Raw genomic sequence first — 26,190 nt, 5'->3', positions numbered from 1 at the left:
CCGAAAGTGATTGTTTGAACTTCCGAAAATACTTTAGATGAGCAAAGTGTCCTTAACCCTCGGAAGTTGATGTTATTGCGCTTTGTGAACATATTGAACCTGTTCTTAATGCTTGTTTAGAAATTGAAACTCAGCGGAAGTTAGTGTGGAGATTTCTATAACATAGAGAATTAGCGCTACGGAAGTAGGTTAATTCTAATATCGTGTTTGAGTTCTAGACGGTTCTTAATATATCCCTGTGTCTTCCATTAATTGTATCTTGATTAAAAAGAAATCCCTGAGAATTCCCAATGCCCAACGTTTGTTTTAAAATAGTTTTCAAATCGTTTAAATCATCTTTTTACAACTTGTTTATGCTTTGTGACACTAGAGAAAATTAAATAAAAACCAACAAAAATATATCTTGTTTCGCTGTAGCTATTAACTTGTCTGCAACTCTACGTGTGATCATCGGTCCCTGTGGATTCGATCCCGTATTACTACTGCGTACTTTACTGTGCACTTGCAGTTAGATAATCGGGTTAAAACTCGAGACATCACACACCGCCAAGTGGTTCAGCAAAAATTGACAACCATCATAATCTTTTAAAAAATTAAAAAATCTTTAATATCTACTATTTTCTCATTAACTAAAGTAAATATATTAATGAAACATATAATAGCCCATACCCCATAATCTATTAATTATTTATTGAATATTAACATCCTATAATTCTATTTAAATTTTTAAACTATGTTTAAAATCTAAATATTCTATGATATTTTGTCAACTAAAAAACACTATATATACATAAGATGATCATAGTCTTTTCCTTTTATGTCGACACGCTCACGATGTCAGTTACAGCCGCCTCCAACTCTAAGAAATCAGGGGCACCCTCATTATCGTTTTCGTCATTGCTAGACGAAGTTGTTTTGAAATGCTTATTCCGCGTTCCGAGATGCTACGACCTAAACCTCTCTTTGGTCTCCAAAACCCTCAGGTCGTTCGTGCGGTCGCCAGAACTCTACCGTTTGCGATCCCAGCTTAAGTCCGTCTATCTCTCTTATGATCTATATCAACGCGGGTTGGGACGGTCCCTTAGCTACTGGATCACTTTCCGTCCCGGTGAGAAGACCACTGACTATCAGTTGGCGGATGTCCTCCCGAGACCTTCTCTTGGTTCTGCAGTCTCTGTTGGATCAGAGATCTATTTCATTGGTGGAAGAAGCGTTCCCTCCACGGAGCTTTGCATCCTTGATACTCGATCTGGTCATTTACGGACGGCTCCAAGCATGAAAGTGTGTCGGTCGGATGTCAAAGTAGCAGGGGGATTGGTCGACAGGAAGATATACGTAATTGGAGGAAGTAAAGAAGATAGCCACGTGGAAGAGTTTGATCCAGAAACACAAACCTGGGGCTTCGCAGGCGAGGAGAAATTGAAATGTGAATCCTGGTTTAGTGCGACTCTTGAGGAAAAGGTTTATATGGTGAACTGGGATGGGAGAGTCAGCACGTATAGTCCGAGAGAAGGTGTAAACAATGAAGCAACGGAGATACTAAGTGTAGGTGATAACGTGAAGTTCTTGTGTGTGGTAGAGAATGTGCTTTACGCTTGTTTTAAGTGGGGTGGGTTAATGTGGTTTAACACAAAGCTCAAGGTTTGGAGAAGAGTGGTTGACCGTGATGGGAAGGATGGCAAGTTAGAACTGTATTCATTTGCTGCTGTTAAAATGGTGGAATACGAAGGAACGATAGCGTTTTTCTGGCCACTACGTAATATTGATCCCCACAAGAAAGATCTTACGTGTAAATTGATCGCTTTGGATAGGGTAGGAGAAGAAATCAATGGGAGGATTGAGTGGTCTGGTATCGTGGCCACATTGCCGCATAACATTCGTTTGAAGGATTGTTTAGTTGTTTCCGGTTGATAATATGATTTAACGTGCTATACTATTCTCCATGCTCACAACTCACAAGTTGCTATGTGAAATGCTTTAAGGGAGGCACACATGTTGAACTTTCTGATAGACGAGACTGAGAAAATTATCATGTCTATTTATGTTTACCAATTTTATTTATTTGTCTACATTACTACATCCATATCTATCTTCCTTTAATTGTTTAAAACCGTCTGATTCTTATGAACAACAAACACCTCTGTCTGCTCTGACAACATCGGGCTACTGCCAATAAAACAAACGCACACGATGTAATTTTTATGAATAATGATTTGCAAAAATTTTTTTTTTATGAATAATGTTTTTAACATTTGTTTAAAAGAAGAGCCGCAAAAGGAGATAAGAAAAAGGGGCAGAATGGTTTATTAATAATTATTACTACTTTTTTGGTACCATTATTCATGTTTACCACCATTAAAAAGACATTTTCAAAAATATTTTTTTATTAAGTGACAAAAAACTTTCACACTGTTGTTCTCTCTCTCTCTATATATATAATAAATAATTGTTTAAATAAAAAAAATATGTTTTCGAATTATACTTTTTCAAATTCAAACTTTTTTATAAATTTTATTTTTTTGAATTTTTTTTGAATTGTTTTTTCAAAATTTCTTTTTGAAAATCGAAAATTATTTTTTAAACTATTTTCTTAATTTTTTAAAAAAATTTAAGTATTTATTTATATATTTATTAGTTTTCTAAATTTCACATTCCAAAAACCAATGTTTTTAAACCCGACCTGGACACTGAACCGAACGACTTCCTGGGTCATTGGGTCGATCACGGGTGAACCGCGGGTAAATAAATAAATTAATTTTATTATATAATAAAATATTAGCTATGAAAATAAAAATATAGAAACTGAGTTAAATATTTTTAAAATGTTTTTAAAAATATAAAATAATAGTTTGGATATGTATATATTTTATGTTTTAAGAAAATAGAAAATACTGAACTTTAGTTTCTATATTTTATTTTCATTTGACATACAAAAAAATAAAAAAATAGTTTAGACTATTTAAATATCAAAAATAGTTTAGATTATTTAAATATCAAAAATAGTTTAGAATATTTAAATGTCTAATGTGAATAATAAATTAAATTTCAAATTCAAATTAAACCAAAAGCAAAACATCATTGTAATAAATTGTCAATAACAAAAATAAACTAATACCAAATCAAATCAACTAATTTTGATTATTTTGTCCATCTCAATTTCTTCAGGTGGCATAGTAAAATCTTCATTTAAATCTAAAATTCACAAATAAAATAGTGTAATTGGTAATTATGTATGATAAAAATATAATTAAAAACTAAAAAAAAGAGTAAAAGTTATCTATTTGGTTCAACCAACGGTTTAACCGGTATCGGGTTCCGAGTTTTAGTGGATTTTTTTGGGGTTTTGCGGGTTTTTAAATATTAGATTTTTCACAAAACCCAAACCGGATTTATTTTGGATCACCGGGTTTATTGTTTCAACTGCGGGTCTGGATCGGGTTTCAAAACACTGCCAAAAACCATACTCCATCCCTCAATTCTAAACCCTAAGTCTAGATTAGTTAATCCTAGCGTTATAAATATCTTTTACCCTTCATTAAAAGTGAGGGTAAAAGTGGTTAGTGTAAACATGAAAAGTGGTACTATGAATGTGGTATTTTTTGGCAATTTTCCAATAATTTAAGTCACAAACAATCAGAACATAAGACAACTGATCATCTACTAAATAAAAAAAGAGAAAATTTTAATTTTACACTTTGTTTAGTACCATTATTCATCTTTACCACCAAGAGTATTTTCATAAATACCTGAATTATTAATGTGTAAAAAACTACAATAACTTTACCTTATTTTTCCTAACCATTGTCTTCTCTCTCGTGAGTATCCGGCGACGCAATCATCTCCTCACACAATCAGCTCCTCACGTAATCAGCCGGCGACGCAACCTTCTCTCTCTCATGTAGCCAGCGATGCAATCACATCTGTTCGGGAGAATCATTCAAAGCTTCAAAAATGTCAGCTCCACTACGCGATTCACAACTTGTATTTTTCTAACTTGTGTATTTTATTGTTTGTTTCAAGTAATTTTTTTTATTTTTCTCTTTATGGTATAAAAGAAATCAAAGAATGTTGGTTTACACTTGTCATCTGAACAGTTTGATCGAGAGAAAAGAGTTTCGATAGAGAACATTGAGTTTTTGAAAAATTATAACCCTTATAAATCTGGGTTTCGAGTTATTTTAGGATTTTATTCCTTTTGTTATCCAAAGTCAAAGAATGTTGATTTAGACTTGTCATTTGAATAATTCTGATTAAGAAAATATTTTTCCAATGGTGAACACTACATTTTTAAAAATTATAACCCCTTATAAATCTAGGTTTCAGGATGACTTGTATTATTTTTATATCCTTTGTAAGACTCTTGTTAAAATACATGAACATTTTGCTTGAATAAAGTTTCTTTAGACCATGATTAAAAGTTCACATCATCATTTTATAAAGTAATATACTTGATAAGTTTTGTTTTATTTTGTTTTGCAGTTAGATATCAATGAATTTTGCAGAATTTTTAGATTGTATATGAGGATTTATGATGCTGGAACAGAACCACCAGACAATCCAAAAGTGATTATCAACCATTCAAATGTGGATATGTCTATAAGGTGGAGAACTTACACATTATAAGTGTTGTGAAGCTGACTAGAAGGACTAGCATTTAGTTTTCAGGGGGTTTGTTCCATTGTCTCATGCAACAAAGAATATTGACGAAGGAGGAAGATCTCTGGTTTACATTCTCTGATCAACTTATGAGGTTTTTAATGTGGAGATCTTTTTCTGACAACAGACTTAGCCTGTGAGGAAGATCAAACAAAAATAGAGCTGTTGTTCAGAAAATTGAAGAAACCTTATCTTTGGATGCTAAGCAAAGAGGGACAAGTACACAATGAGAAGCTTGCAATAATCACAGAAGAGATAATTCTTCCAGAAAATGCATGCTCTCTAATCCTGAAGAACAAATTGCTTGCTTATAGTAATGTGTGAAGAACTATCTCTTTTATCGTGTATTTGGTGAACTTTGTTTATAGAACTCTGAATATTGTATGAGTTTGTGATTTAGGTTTAAGAGTTTACGACTCTTCATTAGTTTATGAAGTTAATAGGTAAATTTGTATTTCACTAACTTTATAATACCTTATAAAAATGGTTTATAAACTCTTATAAAATCAGTAATAAGAGTTTGTGAAATAAAGAGTAATAATACCTAAAGATTCATAAAAAAATGGTAAATTATTGTAAAGCTTTTTTAAACAATTATAAGTAATTAAACAAATGCATAAAACAGGGGCAAACCCACAACCAACATAATACATGTGAACCCACAATTTTTTTTAAAAATTGTTATCTTGTAAGGTAAAATTATTAGATAAAGCAGAAAACTATATTTTGCACCCATTGATTCATAATATAGACTTAGTGAACCCGCCAATTTTAATGTCTAGATTTGCCACTGCTTATAAAATGTGTTATGTATTATACAGAAAGTATAAGGGCTTATGAAGTATTATTATAAGTAATTACACATTTGTAATATATTCCTTATATGGCATTATTATCAATTTCTTAAGAATTTATAAAATGTTATTAAAGTTCATATAATAATGTGTAAGTGTTGTAAATGAAGTGTTGGGGAAATACTTCTGTTATCATTACTGTCGACCAGAAGGTCCATATATATACAAGGTATTAGACCGTCATAAGGTCATGTTTATCCTAACAAGATAAGGATAAAGATAAACACTATGTTACAGATATACATGGAATATAAACTAGATAAACATATAGTCTCTGGTTGTCTTTATCATGTCCCGGATTGGACCTGCAGTACGGGCTGGTCCATGGTCGATCATCATTTGGTTTATAACACTCCCCCTTGATCGACACATCCGGTACAGGTTCGTTGCATGCTTAATGTTGCCTCATTAAAACTTCTCCTGAAAAACCCCAAAACCAATGTGGCAAAATGGGAAACCAATGACAGAAAAAAGAGTACAACACATGAACTCCCCCAGATGAATGCATCACTGTAGTAGACGCATTCCCATCTGGTATCCGAGTCTTCTTGAACGTTGAAGTTGCCTATGACTTGGTGAAGATGATCAGCTGGATTCTCCTTGAATGAACTTGTAAGTCTTGGACGTTGGTATGTCTTTTGGAACTCCATTAAGATGTGGTCAGGATGTACATCTTTGCTGCTGATCACTCCATGTCTTGGTTGAACTGATGGTGCTTCAAACGGTGCTCGGATGGACTTTATAATCTGCAATAAAACTTTACTTGCAGGTCCTTTTTCATGTCCCACGGATTCTCTTTGGTTATATGGCTTTCCCAAAACGTGGACATTCAATATATATTGAGTCATAGACCCAGAACACATACGAACAACTTTACTTCATATCTTTCGTTCATTCGGACTTATATCTCTTCGTATGTGCCAATGGCTTTATCCATTGTAACCAATCATTCTTTATTTTCTTTTGTCGATCCATGTTGAGCTATAGACCTTGTCTATATTCGTTCATAATCATGAGTGTCTAAGGTCATACCATCAATAATTATTTGCTGCAATGAAACTCATCACACAATGAATTCGCAGTCATACACTCATGTCCTTTGTACATGGTTATCGATCTTTTCTTGCTTTAGCAATGCTTATAATCATTAAGCCACGACCAGACATCCTTCTGGTCACTATCCTGGTTTATGGTTCTCACTTAGACGTGCTGACTTAATCATACACACACGGCTATGATTTTTCTACAGACTTTCCATATGTAAAACATAGTCTGTTTAATCAATCGATAACTTGTATTATTGAACCTTTGAACCATTAAATCTTTTTTCTTTCAGTTGGTCTTTATTATGATCACAAGGAATTATAATATTTTCTATATGGACTGACTGCACTAAGTAAATACTTAGTCTTTCATATTACTTACAGCTGCTGTATATTACAATCCATAAACAACTTAGGAACAAAGCTTGTTCTATGAGAATTTCTTTCTCATATTTCTATGGTACGTTGATACCTTTATCCAGTGATCCATTTGCTGCTTACTACACCATTATTTCTTTAGTAAATATCCAGACAAAATCAAACTTGATTTTCTGTAGTAGCATCCACCATATAGGAGCATATCTCTTTATAAATTGTTCCTTGGTCCTTGTGAGTATCCTTGTGTAATCAAGCTATACTTGAACGTTATTTAGAAGGAACATGGACACACTATACCATGTGGTCATGTCCTTTAATCTCACGGAATTTCTTATCTCACAAGATCCATTCACTGGTTTCTTTCTTAGATGGCTTTTCTGTATGTACATGGTTACTACGCCCATCTGTCTTATAATTACTTTGAATTCTTTGAACACCCCACGTCCCTATATAGGTTTTATGAGTACTCTACGTGGGTTCATGATCCTCAGGTTATATCCTTCAAATCCCAAGTACTACAATCTTTTATGAGCTCTTATGTATGTAAATACATCTTTGGTGTTAACACTCTTTATCTTTAGTTTCATACTGTTCCAGACATGATCTAATTAGATTTTGAGATCTTATTATCCAAGACCTTTATACCTTGCAGTTTGGCGTCCCAAACTACATGGTCTGGTACCTTAGATGTGTGGTTGCGCAACCTTATTTCTCTGTCTGAACTGGTTTCTCTTATGAACTCGGATTTGTACGATTCTGAGCACCTTTCATTACTTTCCGAGGTTCCTTATTATTTGGAACTTATTTGTCTATCTCTAATAGACATTGTAGCAACTTGATTGTGTCTCTTAGACATCTAATTCGTGGTGCTTAAGCTGGTATGACATAGTCATTTTTTCTTTTCGGGTCAGTGTGTCTGGCATATATTTCTGCTAGCTTTTATATCTTTTGATCATATTCTTTTAGAACGTCTAGATCATAATCTTTGGTCTGAGGATCTTGCCAAGACAACTATGGTTGATACCATTATATTTCTCTTTTACTCTTTACTCTTTATCAGCCTGATAACTTTCTCCTTTCAAAGTTGGATAATCAGATTACTATCTTTTGTAATCTGTGTTCTTGGCCACTTGATTAAATCATCCATGTTTGGCACAAGATACATTATAGTTTCGTGGAGGAAGTCTTATTTATCTAATATATATTCCCAATCCTCATCTGAGGTTCCATCTTAAATGGCACACATATATGTGGTGGAATATTCGTATTTTCTTAAGATGGTTTGTGTATATGTCTGGTTTATGACCCTTAATCATTCAGAGGTGGGAATGTCTATGCTTACATGTATGGCCTGATGTAAATCAATATTTATATACATAATGTCCTTAAGCTTTAGGCTGGACGTGGGTGATGTACCATTAGTGAGGGTTTTAAAGCTTTCCAGCCGTGTATATTATGGTTGTAAACCATGGAATCCGAATTTATGATATGATCATGGACTGTGGGTTTTAGTCCTCTCTCCCCCTCATGAACATACTCATAATTTCGTAGTGCTTAGGACAGTGGAGCCTTAATTATTTTAGTGATTTTCCCTTTTGTGTACTTATAACACATTGTGAGATTTTATGGGATCACTTTTGTGCCTTAATTAATTTTTCATCATGTTTTGGATCAAGATGGCTAATCTGGTCATGCCATAAGTGTTTATTTCGTGGTGAACCATACTGGTTACCATGGCTTTATGCCTCTTTCATACTGATCCTTAGCATAGAATAAATCAGTAGAAAATATGGGTATAGGCATTCATAATGCTTTTAGGCGATTTTTCAAAAATCTGAAAGGAATCGTATTTTCTTTGCTCACTGGTTCAATGTAGAATGTTATAAATCTTTATAACTCAATGGGTCTGAATAATGTTGTGTCTTTTGCCATTGTCAGTACCAATTAATTGATTTCAAGTGATTGTAGGAAGGTAAAGTTGAACCTATACAATCAAGATGAAGTTAAATCTATGCGAGAAATCAATCTATCAGTGAACTGACTCATTAGCCTACACCCAACAATTGATTTTATGTGATTGCAGGAAGGTAAAGTTAAACCTATACAATCAAGGTAAAGTTAAACCATGCATGAAATCAACTATCAGTGGACTGATTATCCCTTTATTAAGGTTTTATTTGTTATTTAATCAAGAATCATCAAGCAAGACCAAGCAAGATAATATATAAAAACAAAATCGTTTTTATTATTTCAATAACATAAATGAATAACAAATAAATCAAATCAGATATGAAAACATAATATAATCCAACCTCATGGTCCATGAGTGTCCACTCGGAATCCTCCTCAGATCTCTTCTTAATAAATGTGGCTTTATTAGCTTCAGGGATTTTCATCTCACTGTCTAGTACTTCATAATATATCTCCATGATGTCATTAAACCGTCTGATGTTATCCATCCTTTTCTGCTTCTTTTGCTCAATGTCTGATAAATATGAGAACATGTCATAATAGGTGGTGAAACCTTTGGCCTGATGTGATAACAACACTTCCTCTGAATGGAATGTGTCACGAGTTTTGTTTAACAAATCCTCGCTTGTTACCAATTCACCACATAGTCTAAGACTATAGGTGATTCTCATAAGATCAGAGTGATAATTGTCCACGGATTCATAATCCTGGAACCTTAGAGCTTCCCATTTTTTCTTGGATTCGTGCAACAATGGCTCACAGAATCTAGAATTCAAAAATGACCAGAGATTATGAGGATCATTAACATATCCAAACTCGTCTCTTAGGTCCTCACAGAGATGGTGTCGCATAATCATTATGGCTCTGTGTCTTTCACACGCAAGGGTGTCATTGCCATACTTGATGCACTTCCCAAGTCCTCTAGACTTCAAGACGGCTGAAGTGTTTATAGCCCAATCAAGATAATTATCTCCAGAGAGATCAAGGGCTTTGTAATCTGAGGGTATGAAACTCGACATCTGAAATCATTATTCAAAACAGGTCTTAATCAAGTAATCTTTTTGAAATTTTTCATGCTTCATATCAATGCCACACACGGACCAAAAGAAAAAAAATTCTAAATGATGCATTTTCTTAAAACCATACGGTTTAAGGTGTGGATCAATGTATTTTTCAGATTTAAGGTCCTCTTATTTCAAACACAAGGTTTCAAGGCCTTTAGGGATTCTATCTTAGATGATCAGGAAAATGTTCCATATTTTCTTCATCCCATTGGATCGGATCATTTAGTATAATGATTTTTTTTTTCAGTTCAGATCAGATTGCTTGAAAACTATGAATGATCTATATCCCTAACAGTCGAGATTTCATGTTCAGTATGCAATATTAGTACGCAAACAATATGCAATCAAGCAAACCAATTCAATCATGAAATCAGGTTAGGGTTTTCAAAAAATATACCATATATTTATTATTATTTTTTCGAAAAATAATCAAATCAGAAATTATTGTGACTTAAAAAAAATAAATCAGGAATATTTGATTTATTCAAGCAATTTATTATATACTTTTCGATTTAAAAATAAATATATTTTCTCAGATATATCTCTGATATTTCGATTTTAAATATTAAAAAAATATTTTTTTTTCAATTCTAATCAAGTTCTAGTCGTTATCAATCATCAGGAAAACAAATTTCTCAGACAAGAACAGGAGGTAAAACCTCGGATTAATTTATGAAACCATGATCAGATTTTCAAAAAAATTATGTAACATGCAGTCCTTAACAGTTCTAGTTGATTCAGATCAGATAAGAACATTAAACAGGACAATAATGATAAGTTTAAGCAAGTAACAGTCGGGTTTTTTCAACATATAGCAGTCAGATTTTTTAAAAAATTGTTTAACTTTCAATCCTAAATAGTTCTAATGTGAAACTATCATCAGGAAAAGTTTTAAACAATTTTAAAATCAGTTTCAGATTAAGAACAGGTTCAAAACAAGTTCAGTTTCGAGATTTTAAAGAGTTTATGGTTTCTGGTTTTATTTTATTTGCAGAGACATGTTGCTAAATATAGATACATGGTTGCGGATGGGGGTATTTAATACTTTATGGGTTTTAGATGAGTTTTCGATGACACCTGAAAACTTTTGATGGGTTGATCGGTCTATCAGTTAGAGATCTTCCTGGTTAGCTGATGGATTGCTCGGAATTATTGTTTTTGTTGCTGCTTGTTGGAATAGGAGACTGGTATATGGTTGAGAGAGATTTTGGTTTCTGGAACAAATTTTCCGCCTGTATTGTAGCTGAGCGTGGGGGCGCGTCCGAACTCCGATTGATGCGGAGTTAGCGGCGTTGGCTTCGTCTCGTCAAGAGCTTTAATTTGGTATCTGGCTCGTCGTCTGGATCCACCGGAGTTGAGGGATAGAGCTGTTTGAAGTTTGTTGGGAATTAGGGTTTTTACTGCTATGATTTATTTCTGGTTTTTAGGGTTAGGGTTTATGAGAGCAACGTCGTGCTGATAACGTGTTGTAAATGAAGTGTTGGGGAAATAATTCTGTTATCATTACTGTCGACCAGAAGGTCCATATATATACAAGGTATTAGACCGTCATAAGGTCATGTTTATCCCAACAAGATAGGGATAAGGATAAACACTATGTTACAGATATACATGGAATATATACTAGATAAACACATAGTCTCTGGTTGTCTTTATCATGTCCCGGATTGGGCCTGCAGTACGGGCTGATCCATGGTCGATCATCATTTGGTTTATAACAGTAAGGATTTATAAAAACATTATTAATATTTATGAGAACAACTTATAATCCCTTATAAACTCAGTTATAAGATCTTATAATGATTTAAAATGTTATAAAAGTTCATAGAATAATGTATAAGGATTTATAACAACATAACTAAAATCCTAGACCCCACCCTCTTACCCACACCCCTCGAATCTAAAACCTAAGTTTAGATTAGTAAACCATAAGGGTATAAGTGTCTTTTATTTCATTAATGAAATTTTGATCATTGTTTAGAATAGCCAATAAGTCACTCTTTGTTGTATGATTTTTTATTGTTCATCTTTCCTGAAACTAATTTGATTTGTTAATATGGTTTCTTTTTAGATTCAAGAAGCAAAGCGGAACTACAAGAAAGCGTGAACAATTGAGGAAGATGATGTCAGATTTGTAAAGGAAACATGGTTGGATACTAATGAGCAGTCATGATCATGACAAAAGCTCTAGCAGTAGCAATAGATATAGTGATTATAGCAGCATCTCGGATGATGAATTCCATAAAGTTCAGTGGAAAGATAGTAATAATCAATTTATAAAGCTTTATAAATCATTTCATAACATATAAAACAAAATCCAGTTGATAAATGCTAATAATTCAACTTAGAAACCCTGAAAATCAGTTTTCAAACTCTAATAAATCAGTTTACAAACCCTAATAAATCTATTTATAAATTAGTTTATAAACTTTTATAAATCACACTATAAAGCTTTATAAATCATTTTATAACACATAAAACAAAAGTCAGTTTATAAACTCAGCAATTCTACTTATATACGCTTAAATCAGTTTATCAACATCGATAACATTTATAAATCAGTTTATAAACATATAAACCATTATAAATCAATCTATAAACCCCAATAGATCAATTTATAAATTCTAATAAATATATTTATAAGCCCTTACAGATCAATTAAGTAGGAGTTTCTAACTATTTATTAGTGTTTTATAATTAGAAAAAAATTATACTTTTTTAAAACTATAACAAATAGGTTTTCTAAAATAATTTATAACGATTTGTAAGTTGTTTGAAGGATTAATAAATTGGTTTATAAGAGTTTATAATTTAATTTATAAGGGGTTATAAACCAGTTTATAGGGTTTATAAGTTGATTTATAAATGCTTATAATCTGATTTATAAGTTGATTTCTAAAAGTTTAAAACTTTATAAATTTATGTATCATCATTAATGAACTTTATGTTAGAATAGATATTCGGTAGAATATTGTATATGTCTATATATGGTAAATACCATAACTCATAGGAAACCCTACTCATTGTATCCTATAAATATTCATCTAATGAATCATCTCCGAGCATCGGAGCTTTATCAAATAACATGGTATCAGAGCTAAAAAGTTTTTGCTAAAACCCTAAGCAAAACAACGCTCGATCCTCTCTGCGTTTTCTTCTCTCTCACGTTCTCTTCTCCTCTTCCTCTTCATCTTCTATTACCTTCTCTCTCACGGCAAGATGTCTCTCAACGCCGTTGCTCCCACCATAGACAAGCCTTATGGAATCTCTCAGATCCGGGCTTACATACTGATTCAGCTTGACATGAAGAAGCTGAACTATGATGTATGTCGTGAGTTATTCGAAACTCACTGCACTAGCTTCGGTGTCCTTGGACACCTGGATGGATCCTCTGTCCCCACTTTGGAAGAAGACACAGTGGAAAGAACATAACGGTCTCGTGAAGATGTGGATCTATGGCACCGTTTCTGAGCAGATCCTTGACACCATCCTCAAGGCGAAAGCAACTGCTCGTGACCTCTGGCTCACACTAGAGAACCTGTTCCGCGATAACAAAGAAGCTCAATCCATTCAATATGACAACGAGCTTCGCACTCTCACCATTGGCGATATGGACGTCACCGCCTACACTCACAAACTCAAGATGCTGTCTGATCTACTAGCTAATGTTGACTCACCCGTCACAGATCGGGTGTTAATGATGCACCTGTTGAATGGATTATCAGAAAAGTTTGACAACATAACAAACGTCATTCAACATCAGCAGCCATTCCCCACATTCAACAAAGCCAGATCTATGCTGCTAATGGAGGAGAAACGCCTTAGCAAACACGTCAAGCCGGCTCCTCAAGAAGGCACCAACTCCTCCTCTCCAAACATTCTCTACGCCAATTCAACTCAACAGCAAGAACGACACGGACAATACAACAACAACCAAAATTCTGGTCGTAACTACGGCAACAAAAACCGTAGACGAGGTGGCCGTCACAACCGTGGCAGAGGACGCAACAACAACCAGTGGATGAACCAACAAGCATCATACCCACCATGGACCTATACTCCACAACCGTGGATGTATCCATCAAGCTACGGGCCTCCACAGATGTATCAGCACCCACAATACAACATGGCGCCTAAGTCGTACAAGCAATCACCAAATCAGTTCTCCATGGGGTCAGCATCATCTACTGGAGTCCTAGGACCGTTTCCTCAACGTCCACAAAGTGAAGCACACTTCATTCACCAATCGTCACCACCACCATCGGTCGGGAGCTCTTCCTTTGTTCCTTCTACGCTTCCTCACGCGTTCAGCACAATGAGCGTCCAAGACCCGATGGATAACAATTGGTACATGGACTCCGGTGCGACTAATCACATTGCGGCTCAGCCAGGTATGCTACGTTCTCTTTTTAATAAGAATTCTTTTTCATCTGTCAAGGTTGGTAATGGATCATCTGCCCTTGTTACCCACACCGGCCATAAAACCATACCCTCTCCAACTCGACCCCTCCACCTTCATGACGTCCTTGTTTGTCCTGATATAATCAAGAACCTAATTTCGGTTCGACGATTTGTAACTGATAATTTATGTTCTATTGAGTTTGAACCGTTTGGTTTCTGTGTTAAGGACCTTAAAACCAAGACCAGACTGCTCCGATGTGATAGCTTCGGACCCCTCTATTCCATCACAGCTCCCGCATCTTCTCCACAAGCTCTCACTATCTCTGCATCACCCGGAAATCTATGGCACCGTCGTCTAGGTCACCCGGGCATATCTACTCTTACATCTTTTGCATCTTCTGGCTTTATCTCTCTCAATAAGACCGACATGACAAATCTGTGTCATGCGTGTCAGTTAGGCAAACATGTTCGAATGCCATTTTTCAACTCTAAAACTTCTGTTACAAACCCTTTTGAATTAGTGCATTCTGATTTATGGACAAGTCCTGTTTCCAGCATCGGTGGTGCTGCATATTATCTAATATTTCTTGATGATTACAGTCACTATGTTTGGGTGTACCCGCTCAAGAAAAAGAGTGAAGTATTCAGCCGATATTTACACTTCTCTGCATACATCCACACTCAGTTTCATCGTGTCATTGGATCACTGCAGTGTGACAATGGACGAGAATATGATAACAGACACTTCCGGGACCATTTCGCAACCACCGGAACACGTTTTCGATTCTCATGTCCATACACTTCACAGAAAAACGGCAAAGCTGAAAGAATGCTGCGAACTCTCAACAACTTTGTGTGCACACTCCTGATACAATCACACATGCCGCTGACGTACTGGGTCGAAGCTTTACACACTGCAGTCTATCTTCTCAACATCTTACCATCGGCGGCGATCAACGGTGAGATTCCATACACAAGACTGTTCAAGCATCCGCCTCAGTACACTTACCTCCGCGTTTTTGGATCACTTTGCTACCCAAATCTCCTACCTACATCACCACACAAGCTTGCACCAAGATCAACAAAGTGTGTGTTTATGGGCTACCCTACTGATCATCGAGGCTACCGGTGCCTTGACATGCACACAAAGAAGATCATTCTATCAAGGCATGTCATTTTTGACGAGAATATCTTTCCGTTCTCTCAGCATAAAGTGAAGCAGCAACCTGAAACCCACTCACCTCTTCTGCCTCCGTTGCCTCCTCCTTTGATCAAACCAACTACGAACCCAAACCCTCCACCAGAACCACCAACCGAACTACAACCCACACCAGAACCACCAAATCCCACACTACCTTCAGTACCTCCCCAACCTAAACGAACCCATAGCATGACAACCAGGAGTCGGCTAGGTGTAGTCAAACCAAAAACCCGCCTATGCCTTCACACTACCTCTGTATCTCCCTTACCCATTTCCCATATACAAGCGGCAAAGGATCTAAATTGGAATCCGGCCATGGGAGATGAACATGGAGCTCTTATTAAAACTAGAACGTGGTCTCTTGTACCACGGCCTAAGTCTGCTAATGTGATTCGTTGTATGTGGTTGTACAGGCACAAGTTCAATGCAACAGGTACGAGGGTGAGGCACAAAGCTCGATTGGTGGCAAATGGAAAATCGCAAAAGCAAGGGGTGGACTGCGACGAAACTTTCAGCCCAGTCGTCAAGCCAGCAACAATACGTGCCGTACTTGGAGTCGCAACAACAAAGAATTGGCCACTACACCAACTTGATGTCAAAAATTCATTCCTTCATGGTGATCTCAAGGAAACAGTCTACATGCATCAACCACCTGGATTTCAAGACAAAACAAAACCTGATCATGTCTGTCTTCTCCACCGATCTATCTATGGACTCAAACAGTCTCCACGGGTATGGTACAATCGGTTTGCAACGTTTGCGAAACGGATAGGTTTCATTCAAAGCTCATCTGATTCATCACTCTTCATATTTTCTCGAGGACCAGCAATCGCCTACTTGCTTCTCTACGTAGATGACATTGCCCTCACAGCCTCTACGCAGTCTCTTCTATCATCTATCATCACGGCCCTGCACAAAGAATTTGAGATGACAGACTTAGGTCCTCTTCATCATTTCCTTGGAGTCTCTGTTACACGAAACGCGCAAGGCTTATTTCTACACCAGCAAAACTATGCAGCTGATATCTTACAACGAGCCAACATGACAAACTGCAACCCTTATCTAACGCCGGTTGATACCAAGTCAAAATTAGGTGAGGACGATGGTCCCCCTGTCGCTGACCCAACTCTCAACAGATCACTCCCAGGCGCGCTTCAGTACCTGACTTTTACTCGCCCCGACATCTCTTATGCGGTGCAACAGGTCTGTCTCTTTATGCATGATCCACGCGAGCCTCATCTCCAAGCCATCAAGCGCATCTTGCGTTACATAAAAGGATCAATAAGCCACGGCCTCCAACTCTACAAGAATTCACCGCTGGACCTTATAGCATACTCTGATGCTGACTGGGCAGGATGCCCTACCACACATCGCTCAACCTCAGGCTTCTGCGTCTTCCTTGGCAACAACCTCGTCTCCTGGTCATCCAAAAGACAACCCACCGTCTCAAGATCAAGCGCTGAGGACGAATACAGAGGCGTTGCAAATGCAGTCGCCGAGCTTACTTGGCAACGCAACCTGTTCCTTGAAAGGCGCTTGCCATTCACCAAAGCCTCTATCGTTTTCTGCGACAATGTAAGTGCAGTCTACCTGTCCACCAACCCCGTCCAGCACCAACGCACTAAACACGTTGAGATAGATATACATTTCGTTAGAGAAAAGGTGGCAATGGGTCATGTTAAAGTCATTCACATCCCCTCCTCTCGGCAGTATGCAGACATCTTCACCAAAGGTCTCCCAACCTCTTTATTTGAAGAGTCTTATAAAACTGATTTAATTTATAAAATCATCTAAAACCTTTCCAAACTTTATAAAATATTATAATTACATTTATAGAGAATTAAAAAATCATTTGAAAGAGTTTACAAATACCCTAGGTGAAATTTGTAAGAATTTATAAATCATTTTGAGGGGATTATAACATTATTTATATAAACTTATAAAACCTTTATAAATACAAACTTATATAAACTTGTAAAATTGACTTAATAATTTTCTTATAAGGACTTACAAATAATTTATAAAACCTTATAAAATCCAGAAAACTTATAAAATCTTATGTAATGTTGACAAATTTTATGAAATAGATATAAAAACTCTTATAAGAGAATATCTAAAATCATTTTATAAGGATTTATAAATTATTCATAAGGTTTAAAAGTCATTTATAAGTGTTTATAACTAATTTATAAGGGTTTATAAAACATTTATAAGATATCAACATTTATGTTGGAAAAAAAAAGATATCTATATTTATAAGAGTTAATATATTATATATAAAAGCTTTAATATTATTTATAAAGGTTTATAAGGGTTCATAAACTGATTTATGGAATCTTATAAACTAATTCATAAGAGATTTTATTTTGATTTACAAGTGTGTATAAATTGATTCATAAATGTTTATACATTGATTTATAATACTTTATAAAATATCTACTGGAGTCTATAAGTTAATTATAAATATTTATAAACTAATTTATTAAGATTTTCAAATCATTTGAATCTAGCTACAACAGAGTTTGGACTTGTAAAACTCAGTTCTTTTAGTTTTATAAACTAAAACAAAGAAACACTGCTAACAATAATCCAAATAAACAAGAATTAATGGTCCTGAGTTCATAAATTTTATAACGATCATTTTAAAATTTAAGAAATCTTATTTAACCAAATATAAATCAATACAGAAAAACACACCATAAGATGTAACCCATCTAGCACCAACTAATTGATATGGTGGTGACCCATTGGTGCTAGATGGGTTACTTACCTACTTACCTTCCAAATTTGGACACTGAAAGCACAATGAGAACACCAAAACAACATGTTTCTTTGCTTGAATTCTGGATACAATGTACTATTTCCCTTCTTATTATCTCTTCGTATAAGTTTCTCTTCATGTAATCCATTTGGTAACATGAGTATTGGCACAAAATCTAGACCATTCAAGGTTAACCTAAACATTTATAAATCAATTCGTAAAGATTTAAATCATCTTATAAGGGTTTATAAGAGCTTTTTCGTTTCTATTGATGCGTTTATGATGAGTTTATAGGAGTTGATAAATCAGATGTGGAACTTTAAAAATTATTTTATAAAGTTTTATAAATCAATTATAAAAAGTGCATACATCTCTTTTAAGGATTTCTAATGTTTTATAAATCATTTATAAAAATTTAAACTGATTTATAAGAGTTTATAAGTTGATTTTTAAGTGATTTTTTGTCAACTGATTGTTAAGTGTTTATGAACAGCTTATAAATGTTTATAAACTGATCTATAATGACTTATAAGTTGATTTTGTTTATAAAAAAATCGCTCAAAAGACAATCAACACAAAAGAGCTTTGCAAAACATATAATTTTGCATCATATGATGACGAGGGAAACTCTTTGAAAATCTATGTTTTCATGCAATCAAACACAATCCTCTGTACGATCATGTACATGAGGTGAATTAAAGGACTAACACATATACTCTTTCTACTTTTTCTAGCTTGAGTGCAGGCCAGTCTGAGCACACGACAAGGTCCATTTAATGCCTTGAAAGAAAGTTAATTTTCATTTGAAAACTTCAACGAGCATAACCGTCAGTGAAATTCCATTTACGATCTTAGATGCAGATGTAGACTTCTCAAGAGCATCTAAAAGAACATATACACTCCAATCACAAAACAAATTCTAGTTCATAAAACCCCTCAATAGAATAATCAAGTACAAAAGAAATAATAAAAAAAAAACAGTTTATGAATCATATAGTATACACTTTCAAAAGTTTATTTTGGCTGTCAAAATAGCCTCGATGGAGTTTCCTCAATGCACTTCTAGTGTTCTTCAACTCATATACGGTTCTAAATCATCCTATTCACGCACTTTTTAAAATATCAAAAAGCATGCTCTTTGGCATATCATCAAAGGTCCTAAGATCATGTTATATGTAACTGCAAGAGCAAATATAGAAAGATCAAGTTGCAATTTGGCCTTAAACCACAAGATATTCACCAAATTAACCAACTTTCCTCATTTTGTTTCTTATTAAGGAAGCTACATGTATAAATTGAAGCAAGAGACACATATTAAACTAAGAATCCATAAGTAACCCAAGGATAAAAGCATCTCACAGTGAGACAACTACCAAACAAGTGTATATGTCTCATTTAGACTTACAAGTGGATTAGGAGGGGTCTTTAGATCCAAGTAAGCATTAAATTTTGAACCACCTCGTGACCCAAGAGAGTGTCTTCTCTGCTGATTACTCTAAGCATTAATAATGGTGTTGTAAGCGTAAGCTTCATGTTTTATGATCCCTTTACAAGAGAACTAATTTAACAGTTTCATACTCTTCTCAAATTCACCTCTTCTGCATAATCCTTCGACAACAATCTTCAACGAATAAACAGTTATTCTCAATCCAAGATTAACCATCTGCATAAAATGTCCAAACAGAGATCAAATATATGGCGTTTCTTCGTCACCCCCAGAAACACAATGCATGAGCTCTCTTCGATATTCAATCCATTCCTCACCACTTAATCGGAAACTCTTAGGCCCTCTTTGAACATTCCAGTATGACAAAAGCAATCACACATGTTGCGCAAACAAATACGAAAATGTTAAATCATAAACACTGTGTTCTTCGTGGATAAATATTTATAAGAGCAACCTTATTGAGGGATTTTAGTTTTGGGGTTCTAAAAGTACATACATATGTATGTATATATTATATATTTGTATGTAATTACGGAATTCTAAATTTTACGGGAAACATAACCCAAAATATCTAAAATCAGATACTTTGGGTTACGTTTCCCGTAAAGTTTAGACCTCCACAATTACTTACACATATATAATATATACATACATATATATGTATTTTTAGAACTCCAAAACTAAATCCCCTCACTGGAGATGCTCTAAGGTCTTATAAATTTAAGAATGCAAAATTTCATTTAAAAACTTCGTCTCCCTTTCCAGAATCAGATTGATTATGAGAAATAAAGTTAAAATTAAAGAAATAGAACAAGACCCATCATCAAATGTAATGTTCTTACGTGTTCGTCAGAGATCTCGTTCGGTTCGTTGAAATTCATTGAGTTTTTCAGGTTTGTCGGAGTTTTTCAGGTTCGTCGGAAAGCTCGTTGGAGAGTTCATCGAATTGCTCATCAGGTTCATAGGAGAGCTCCTTTCGACGGAGCGTCTAATTTGAAATTGGAGAGATCGTGGGAGAGAATAGATTAGGTATATGTTTAATTAATTAGGGGTATAATAGTATTTTTTCTATTAAAAATTAAAGACAAAAATGGTTGAGGTAAAAATGAAAAATGGCACTAAAAAGTGGTAGTTTAGACAATTTCCCATAAAACAACTTTGTTATAAAAAAAAAATACTAGATTAGGAATTAATTTTTATTTTTTAAAGTTAATCATTTTTAGGTAATATATAGTTGTCGATCTAAAAATAATATATGTTAGCAATTTCACTCTTGTATAGATGTATTATATAGTTTACTAATTATAACATATTCTGAGAATATATTATGTCTTATTTATTTTTAATTTAAATGAATGCAATTTTATGTCTTCAAAATAAGGGGATAATGTATGTTAAGTTATCAATGTAATATGATTTGTTTTGTGTAATTCCATGTAATATATTTTATTTTAATATAACATATGAGATTATCTATACTTTTATTTGCAAAGTAATTTTTCGCAATGGAGTTCTCACGTTAACAGTTAGGCAGTTAATATCGTTTATATCCTTATTGAATTAAATATATAAATTAGATAAAATAAAAAATTGATAAGATAAGTGATTAAAATTAATAATAATAATAATAACCCAAAATCTAAAAAAAATATATTTTAAATTAAAAGAAATTATTTTAAAATAAAAATTAATTCATATATATTGTGAAGTTATCCTAAAATATATTTTAATAAAAATTATATTAATTAATATAAATTCTTAATTTATATAATTGAAAATATAACATTGAGTGATTTCTAAGATTTATTCATCTATGGTTAATATAGTATAAAAAAATCAAAGAAATTACAATAAGTAAGAGTTTTAAAATAAAATAAATAAATAATAATTTATCATTATAATAGTTTATTTAGTAATGCATGTATGAATAATTAATTATAAAATTTTTATGCCCACAAGTTCAGAGGAAACACCTAGTTATAAAATTTATAAATAGCATAAAATTATTAAATTTAGTTGATATTAATTAATATTTATAATATTTTTACTTATAGAAAAATTAATGAATTATTTTATAGAAAAAAATTGAAAATTTTAAATTAGATTTTATAGAATATTTTTTCAACAGATTTTGTTATATAGAATTTAATATATATATATATATATTAAATAAAAAGATATTATAAGATTAGTTTTTGTTGGGATATTATAAAATACACACATTTAATACTTTTTAAGAGATGATCCAATTTAAAAATTTACACATTAAAAAAATCTTGTGTTTCTTTTGTAGTGAGAATGGCAACCACATGAATGTTGGGAAAGGATGTTGAAAAAATCTTATCACTCAAAATAACTTTTTTTTTGAACTTAATTTCATATTTAAATTGCATGAGAAAGAAAAATACACAGCCCAAAAGCACAGTTTTAGAGCATAGCCCAGTTATTTGTTCATATCACAGATCCTAAATCCCATCTAGAGAAAGGCCCAAAGCCCAGGATGAAGAAATACAGTGAATTGAGAGGAAAACGGAAAGTTCTTCTGTTGAAGCGACGGTGATTACGAAGACGGTCGATAGAACCTTAAACAAGCCATTGCTGCATCATCCTTGAAGAAGAGGAGCGAGGGTTCCTCTCTCTGTAACTCAGAATACGGTCCCTTATCTGGCGATCAATCAGCCTTAATAACCCATCAGTCGAGCGGAAAGTATTGCGATGAAGTCTGCTGTTGCGCTCTTGCCAAGTCCAGTAAATACAGCTTTGCCAGGTAAGTAGAATGAGACGAACCCTCCAGTTACGGCTGTTGAATGATTGTAGTTGAGTTGTAACATCTCCCCATTGCTGTTCAGGAATCAGATCACATCGGCGACCTAAGCGAGACCACAAGTTCCATGAATAAGGACATAAGAAGAAAAGGTGATCTCGGGACTCTGCAGCGGAGTTACAGAGCAAACAAGAAGGTGCCGTTTGTAATCCCCATCTTAATAACCTATCTCGCGTTGGACATCGGTCGACGATGAAGAGCCAGCAGAGAAAACGAATGCTTCGCTATGCCACTTGCAATCCACACAATGTTTTCCCAGGGTAGTGAGAAACACATGGAGCTGCAGCTGTTTATCAGAGCGAGGGTTAGGTAGTAAGCAGTGCTTGTCCCTGTAGAGTGAGGATACCGTTGCATCATCTTGAATTCCAAGTGAGAAGTTAGAATCATTCTCTAGAAAGCTTTGCAGGCATCCAAAGGGTGACCAATTGTCTGTCCAAAACCTCGTTGAGGTACCACTCCTGATCCGCAACTTGATCCAATGAAAAATTTCACCTCTCAGTTTGAGTAACTTATTCACTAATCACTCAAAATAACTTCTAAGGAAAAATATGATCTACTGAGTTAAGTCTAGGTACTGGTTAAGCATTCATTTACCAAGGAATAAAGATATCCAACCTGTTTATGGCAACACAAAAGTCAACATTTACAAACCAAGGTGGCATAAACCACCTGAGCAATGGTTAAAATTTAATGTGGAGGGGTCATTCAATGATGAAAAGGTGGCATAAACCACCTGAGCAATGGTTAGAATGCAATGTGGAGGGGTCATTCACGGATGTGAGAAAACGAAGTCGAGGAGAATGGGTAATGCGAGACTGCAGAGGTACGTATATAAAAGCAGGTCAAGGCCAAGGACGAAAGATTAATAGTGCTTTAAAGAGTGAGTTACAAGTTCTACTAATGGCGTTGCAACATTGTTGGAGTGGAGGCTGCAAGAAAGTAATATTTGAAGGAGATAGTAAGAAAGCTATCCGCATTATTTACAACCAATCCTTACATTTCGATGCATACAATTGGATCAGAGAGATCAACTGGTGGAGACAAAATTTTAGAGAGTTTGATTTACTTAGATGGGACGTGAAGGTGGCGGACGCAATGTTCATAATCAAGACCCTTTTGTATTTCATTTCTATATACCAAGGTGTATAACTAATTTTCTCCATCATGACAATCTATATTCACAAAATTGATTAATATGAAATGAAGTTATAAGAAACATAAGATTTGAATTTATTAAGGATACTTTTATAATTAGACATAGTTATAGTTAATTTGAAAACAACACATAGCAAATCCCATATACTATATTTGCGAAGTGATTTTGCCACATGTCTTTTCTACAATCAATTTCACAAAACAAATATGACATGGCTTCTGGAAAAATATGACATAGATAATTTCATTTAATGTTGATTTATATTTTTGGTAAACTTATTAGAATATGGTAATAATTCATATGTTACATTTAATATTAATATTTCTTTTTGGTAAACTTCTTTTAAATATGGTAATAATACATCATCTATAAAATAAATAAATTCATATATACCATTTCAAATTTCGAAATGTTATTATTTTTGTATAATTATACAATTTGTATTACTAAAGCTTTCAAAAATTTCTACAATTTTTTAAAAAATTAAATATCTAATCGTAAAATCATTAGTTTCTTATATATCTACAAATTTTATAAATATTGTTTAGGCTAAATTTTTAATAATTATACAAATTTTATTAGTTTTATGCAAATTGATTTAATATATATCAAATCTATATTAAATATTAGTAAGAAAATAGTAAAATATATAATATTTAATAAATTTATTTTTAAATATACATTAGATTTAAAAAATTTCTTACTGCACATGGTGCTGGAAAACATCTAGTTGACTTATCAATTAATATTATAAATTTAAGTTTCACTCATCCCATGAAACAGGTTATTACCTAGTATATATATGAAACTGTATTAGGTTTTTCCTTTACATCGATACGCTCACGATGTCAGTTGTAGCCGCCTCCAACTCGAAGAAATCACGGCCATCATCATCGTTTTCGTTGTTGCCAGACGAGGTTGTTTTGAACTGCTTATTCCGCGTTCCGAGATGCTATGACCTAAACCTCTCTTTGGTCTCCAAAGCCCTCAGGTCGCCAGAACTATACCGTTTGCGATCCCAGCTTAAGTCCGTCTACCTCTCTTATCATTTATATCATGGCAATGCCAGGTTGAGATGGCTCACTAGCTACTGGATCACTTTCCGTCCTGGTGAGAAGACCACCAACTATCAGTTGGAGCAGAGATCTTTGTCGTCGGCCGATGTATTGTCCCGAACTCTTATCTTGGTTCTGCAGTCTCCGTTGAATCAGAGATCTATTTCATTGGCGGAAGAAGCTTCCGCTCCACCGAGCTTTGGATCCTTGATATTCGATCTTGTTGGGATTGTGAAATCCCGTGTCCAACTCTCTATTATCCGATTAGTACGATATTGTCCACTTTGGGCCTAAGAGGCTGGCCTGCATGGATTTACTTTTGGGCTCCTTCCCAAAAGGCCTCGTACTATTAGAGTTGAACATCTCTATATATATTAGACTCTTCTTGTCTAATTCTCCAATGTGGGACTTAGTTTGTTTATATCACATTCTCCCCCTCAAACTAAGGATCACATTCATCTCGTGTCCCACAACTTGACTTCCAGGATCGGATCTTTTGACTTGATCTCTGCCACACACACCTCCCAATCCTAACTCGATGGGTCCCGTTCCTACTCGAAGGGTATTTTGGTCTTCTTGCAGATTTCTCGTCAACCGCTCTGATACCAATTGTTGGGATTGTGAAATCTCGTGTCCAACTCTCTATTATCCGATTAGTACGATATTGTCCACTTTGGGCCTAAGAGGCTGGCCCGCATGGATTTACTTTTGGCTCCTTCCCAAAAGGCCTCGTACTATTAGAGTTGAACATCTCTATATATATTAGACTCTCCTTGTCTAATTCTCCAATGTGGGACTTAGTTTGTTATATCACATTATCCCCTTCAAACTAAGGATCACATTCATCTCGTGTCCCACAAATGACTTCCAGGATCTTTTGACTTAATCTCTACCACACACACCTCCCAATCCTAACTCGATGGGTCACATTCCTACTCGAAGGGTATTTTGGTCTTCTTGCAGATTTCTCGTCAAACCGCTCTGATACCAATTGTTGGGATTGTGTGAGCCCATGTTCAACTCTATATTATCCGATTAGTACGATATTGTCCACTTTGGGCCTTAGGCAAGCCCGCATAGTTTTATTTTTGGTTTCCTTCCCAAAAGGCCTCGTACTAATTAGAGTTGGACATCTCTTTATATATTAGACACTCCTTGTTTAATTATTCAATGTGGGACTTAGTTTGTTTATATCACATCACATTATCACCCTCAAACTAAGGATCACATTCATCTCGTGTCCCACAACTTGACTTCCAGGATCTTTTGACTTGATCTCTGCACTACAAGAAAACAGCGATATTCTGACGGACATTCCGACGGAAAATGAAATCCTCGGAATATACCGAGGAATTTCCGAGGAAATTCCGAGGAAACAC

General features: G+C 34.5%; 3 protein-coding genes and 1 long non-coding RNA gene across 7 annotated transcripts; 3 read left to right on the top strand and 1 right to left on the bottom strand.

The window, feature by feature from the left end:
* The first annotated feature begins 834 nt into the window (after positions 1-834).
* Positions 835-1,911, top strand: LOC106378335 (F-box/kelch-repeat protein At2g22050-like). Its single transcript, XM_013818483.1, has one exon. The coding sequence runs from the start codon at positions 835-837 to the stop codon at positions 1,909-1,911; it is 1,077 nt and encodes a 358-aa protein (XP_013673937.1).
* A 2,843-nt stretch (positions 1,912-4,754) lies between these two features.
* On the bottom strand, positions 4,755-9,921 carry LOC125587284. The gene is made up of 2 exons (XM_048757516.1): positions 9,244-9,921; positions 4,755-4,790 (listed from the first exon to the last, which is right to left on the bottom strand). Exons 1-2 carry the CDS (start codon positions 9,919-9,921, stop codon positions 4,755-4,757), a joined length of 714 nt encoding a protein of 237 aa, XP_048613473.1.
* Positions 9,922-21,769: 11,848 nt separating this feature from the next.
* Positions 21,770-23,816, top strand: LOC125587976. 4 transcript variants are annotated; one of them, XR_007324365.1, is made up of 3 exons: positions 21,906-22,543; positions 22,626-23,255; positions 23,320-23,816. It is a non-coding gene; the product is annotated as an uncharacterized LOC125587976 (long non-coding RNA). The 4 variants fall into 4 exon arrangements; XR_007324367.1 differs by having other exon boundaries at positions 21,925-22,543; positions 22,626-23,049; positions 23,172-23,816; XR_007324366.1 differs by having other exon boundaries at positions 21,927-22,543; positions 22,626-23,049; positions 23,167-23,816.
* Positions 23,817-24,601: 785 nt separating this feature from the next.
* LOC125587283 (putative F-box/kelch-repeat protein At2g41360) lies at positions 24,602-25,105 on the top strand. The gene has a single exon (XM_048757515.1). The coding sequence runs from the start codon at positions 24,602-24,604 to the stop codon at positions 25,103-25,105; it is 504 nt and encodes a 167-aa protein (XP_048613472.1).
* Positions 25,106-26,190: the final 1,085 nt, after the last annotated feature.

The sequence above is a fragment of the Brassica napus genome, chromosome C5 (genome assembly GCF_020379485.1).
Source record: "Brassica napus cultivar Da-Ae chromosome C5, Da-Ae, whole genome shotgun sequence".
In the NCBI taxonomy this organism is placed as follows: Eukaryota; Viridiplantae; Streptophyta; class Magnoliopsida; order Brassicales; family Brassicaceae; genus Brassica; species Brassica napus.
This window is presented reverse-complemented; position numbering and strand designations above follow the sequence as displayed.

Coding starts and splice junctions, on each gene's coding strand:
- LOC106378335 (XM_013818483.1), top strand. CDS start 835: ATGTCAGTTACAGCCGCCTCCAACTCTAAGAAATCAGGGGCACCCTCA.
- LOC125587284 (XM_048757516.1), bottom strand. CDS start 9,921: ATGTCGAGTTTCATACCCTCAGATTACAAAGCCCTTGATCTCTCTGGA. Junction 4,791..9,243: donor GGACACTCATGGACCATGAG/GTTGGATTATAT, acceptor TCTTCCTCACAG/GCTAAGTCTGTTGTCAGAAA.
- LOC125587283 (XM_048757515.1), top strand. CDS start 24,602: ATGTCAGTTGTAGCCGCCTCCAACTCGAAGAAATCACGGCCATCATCA.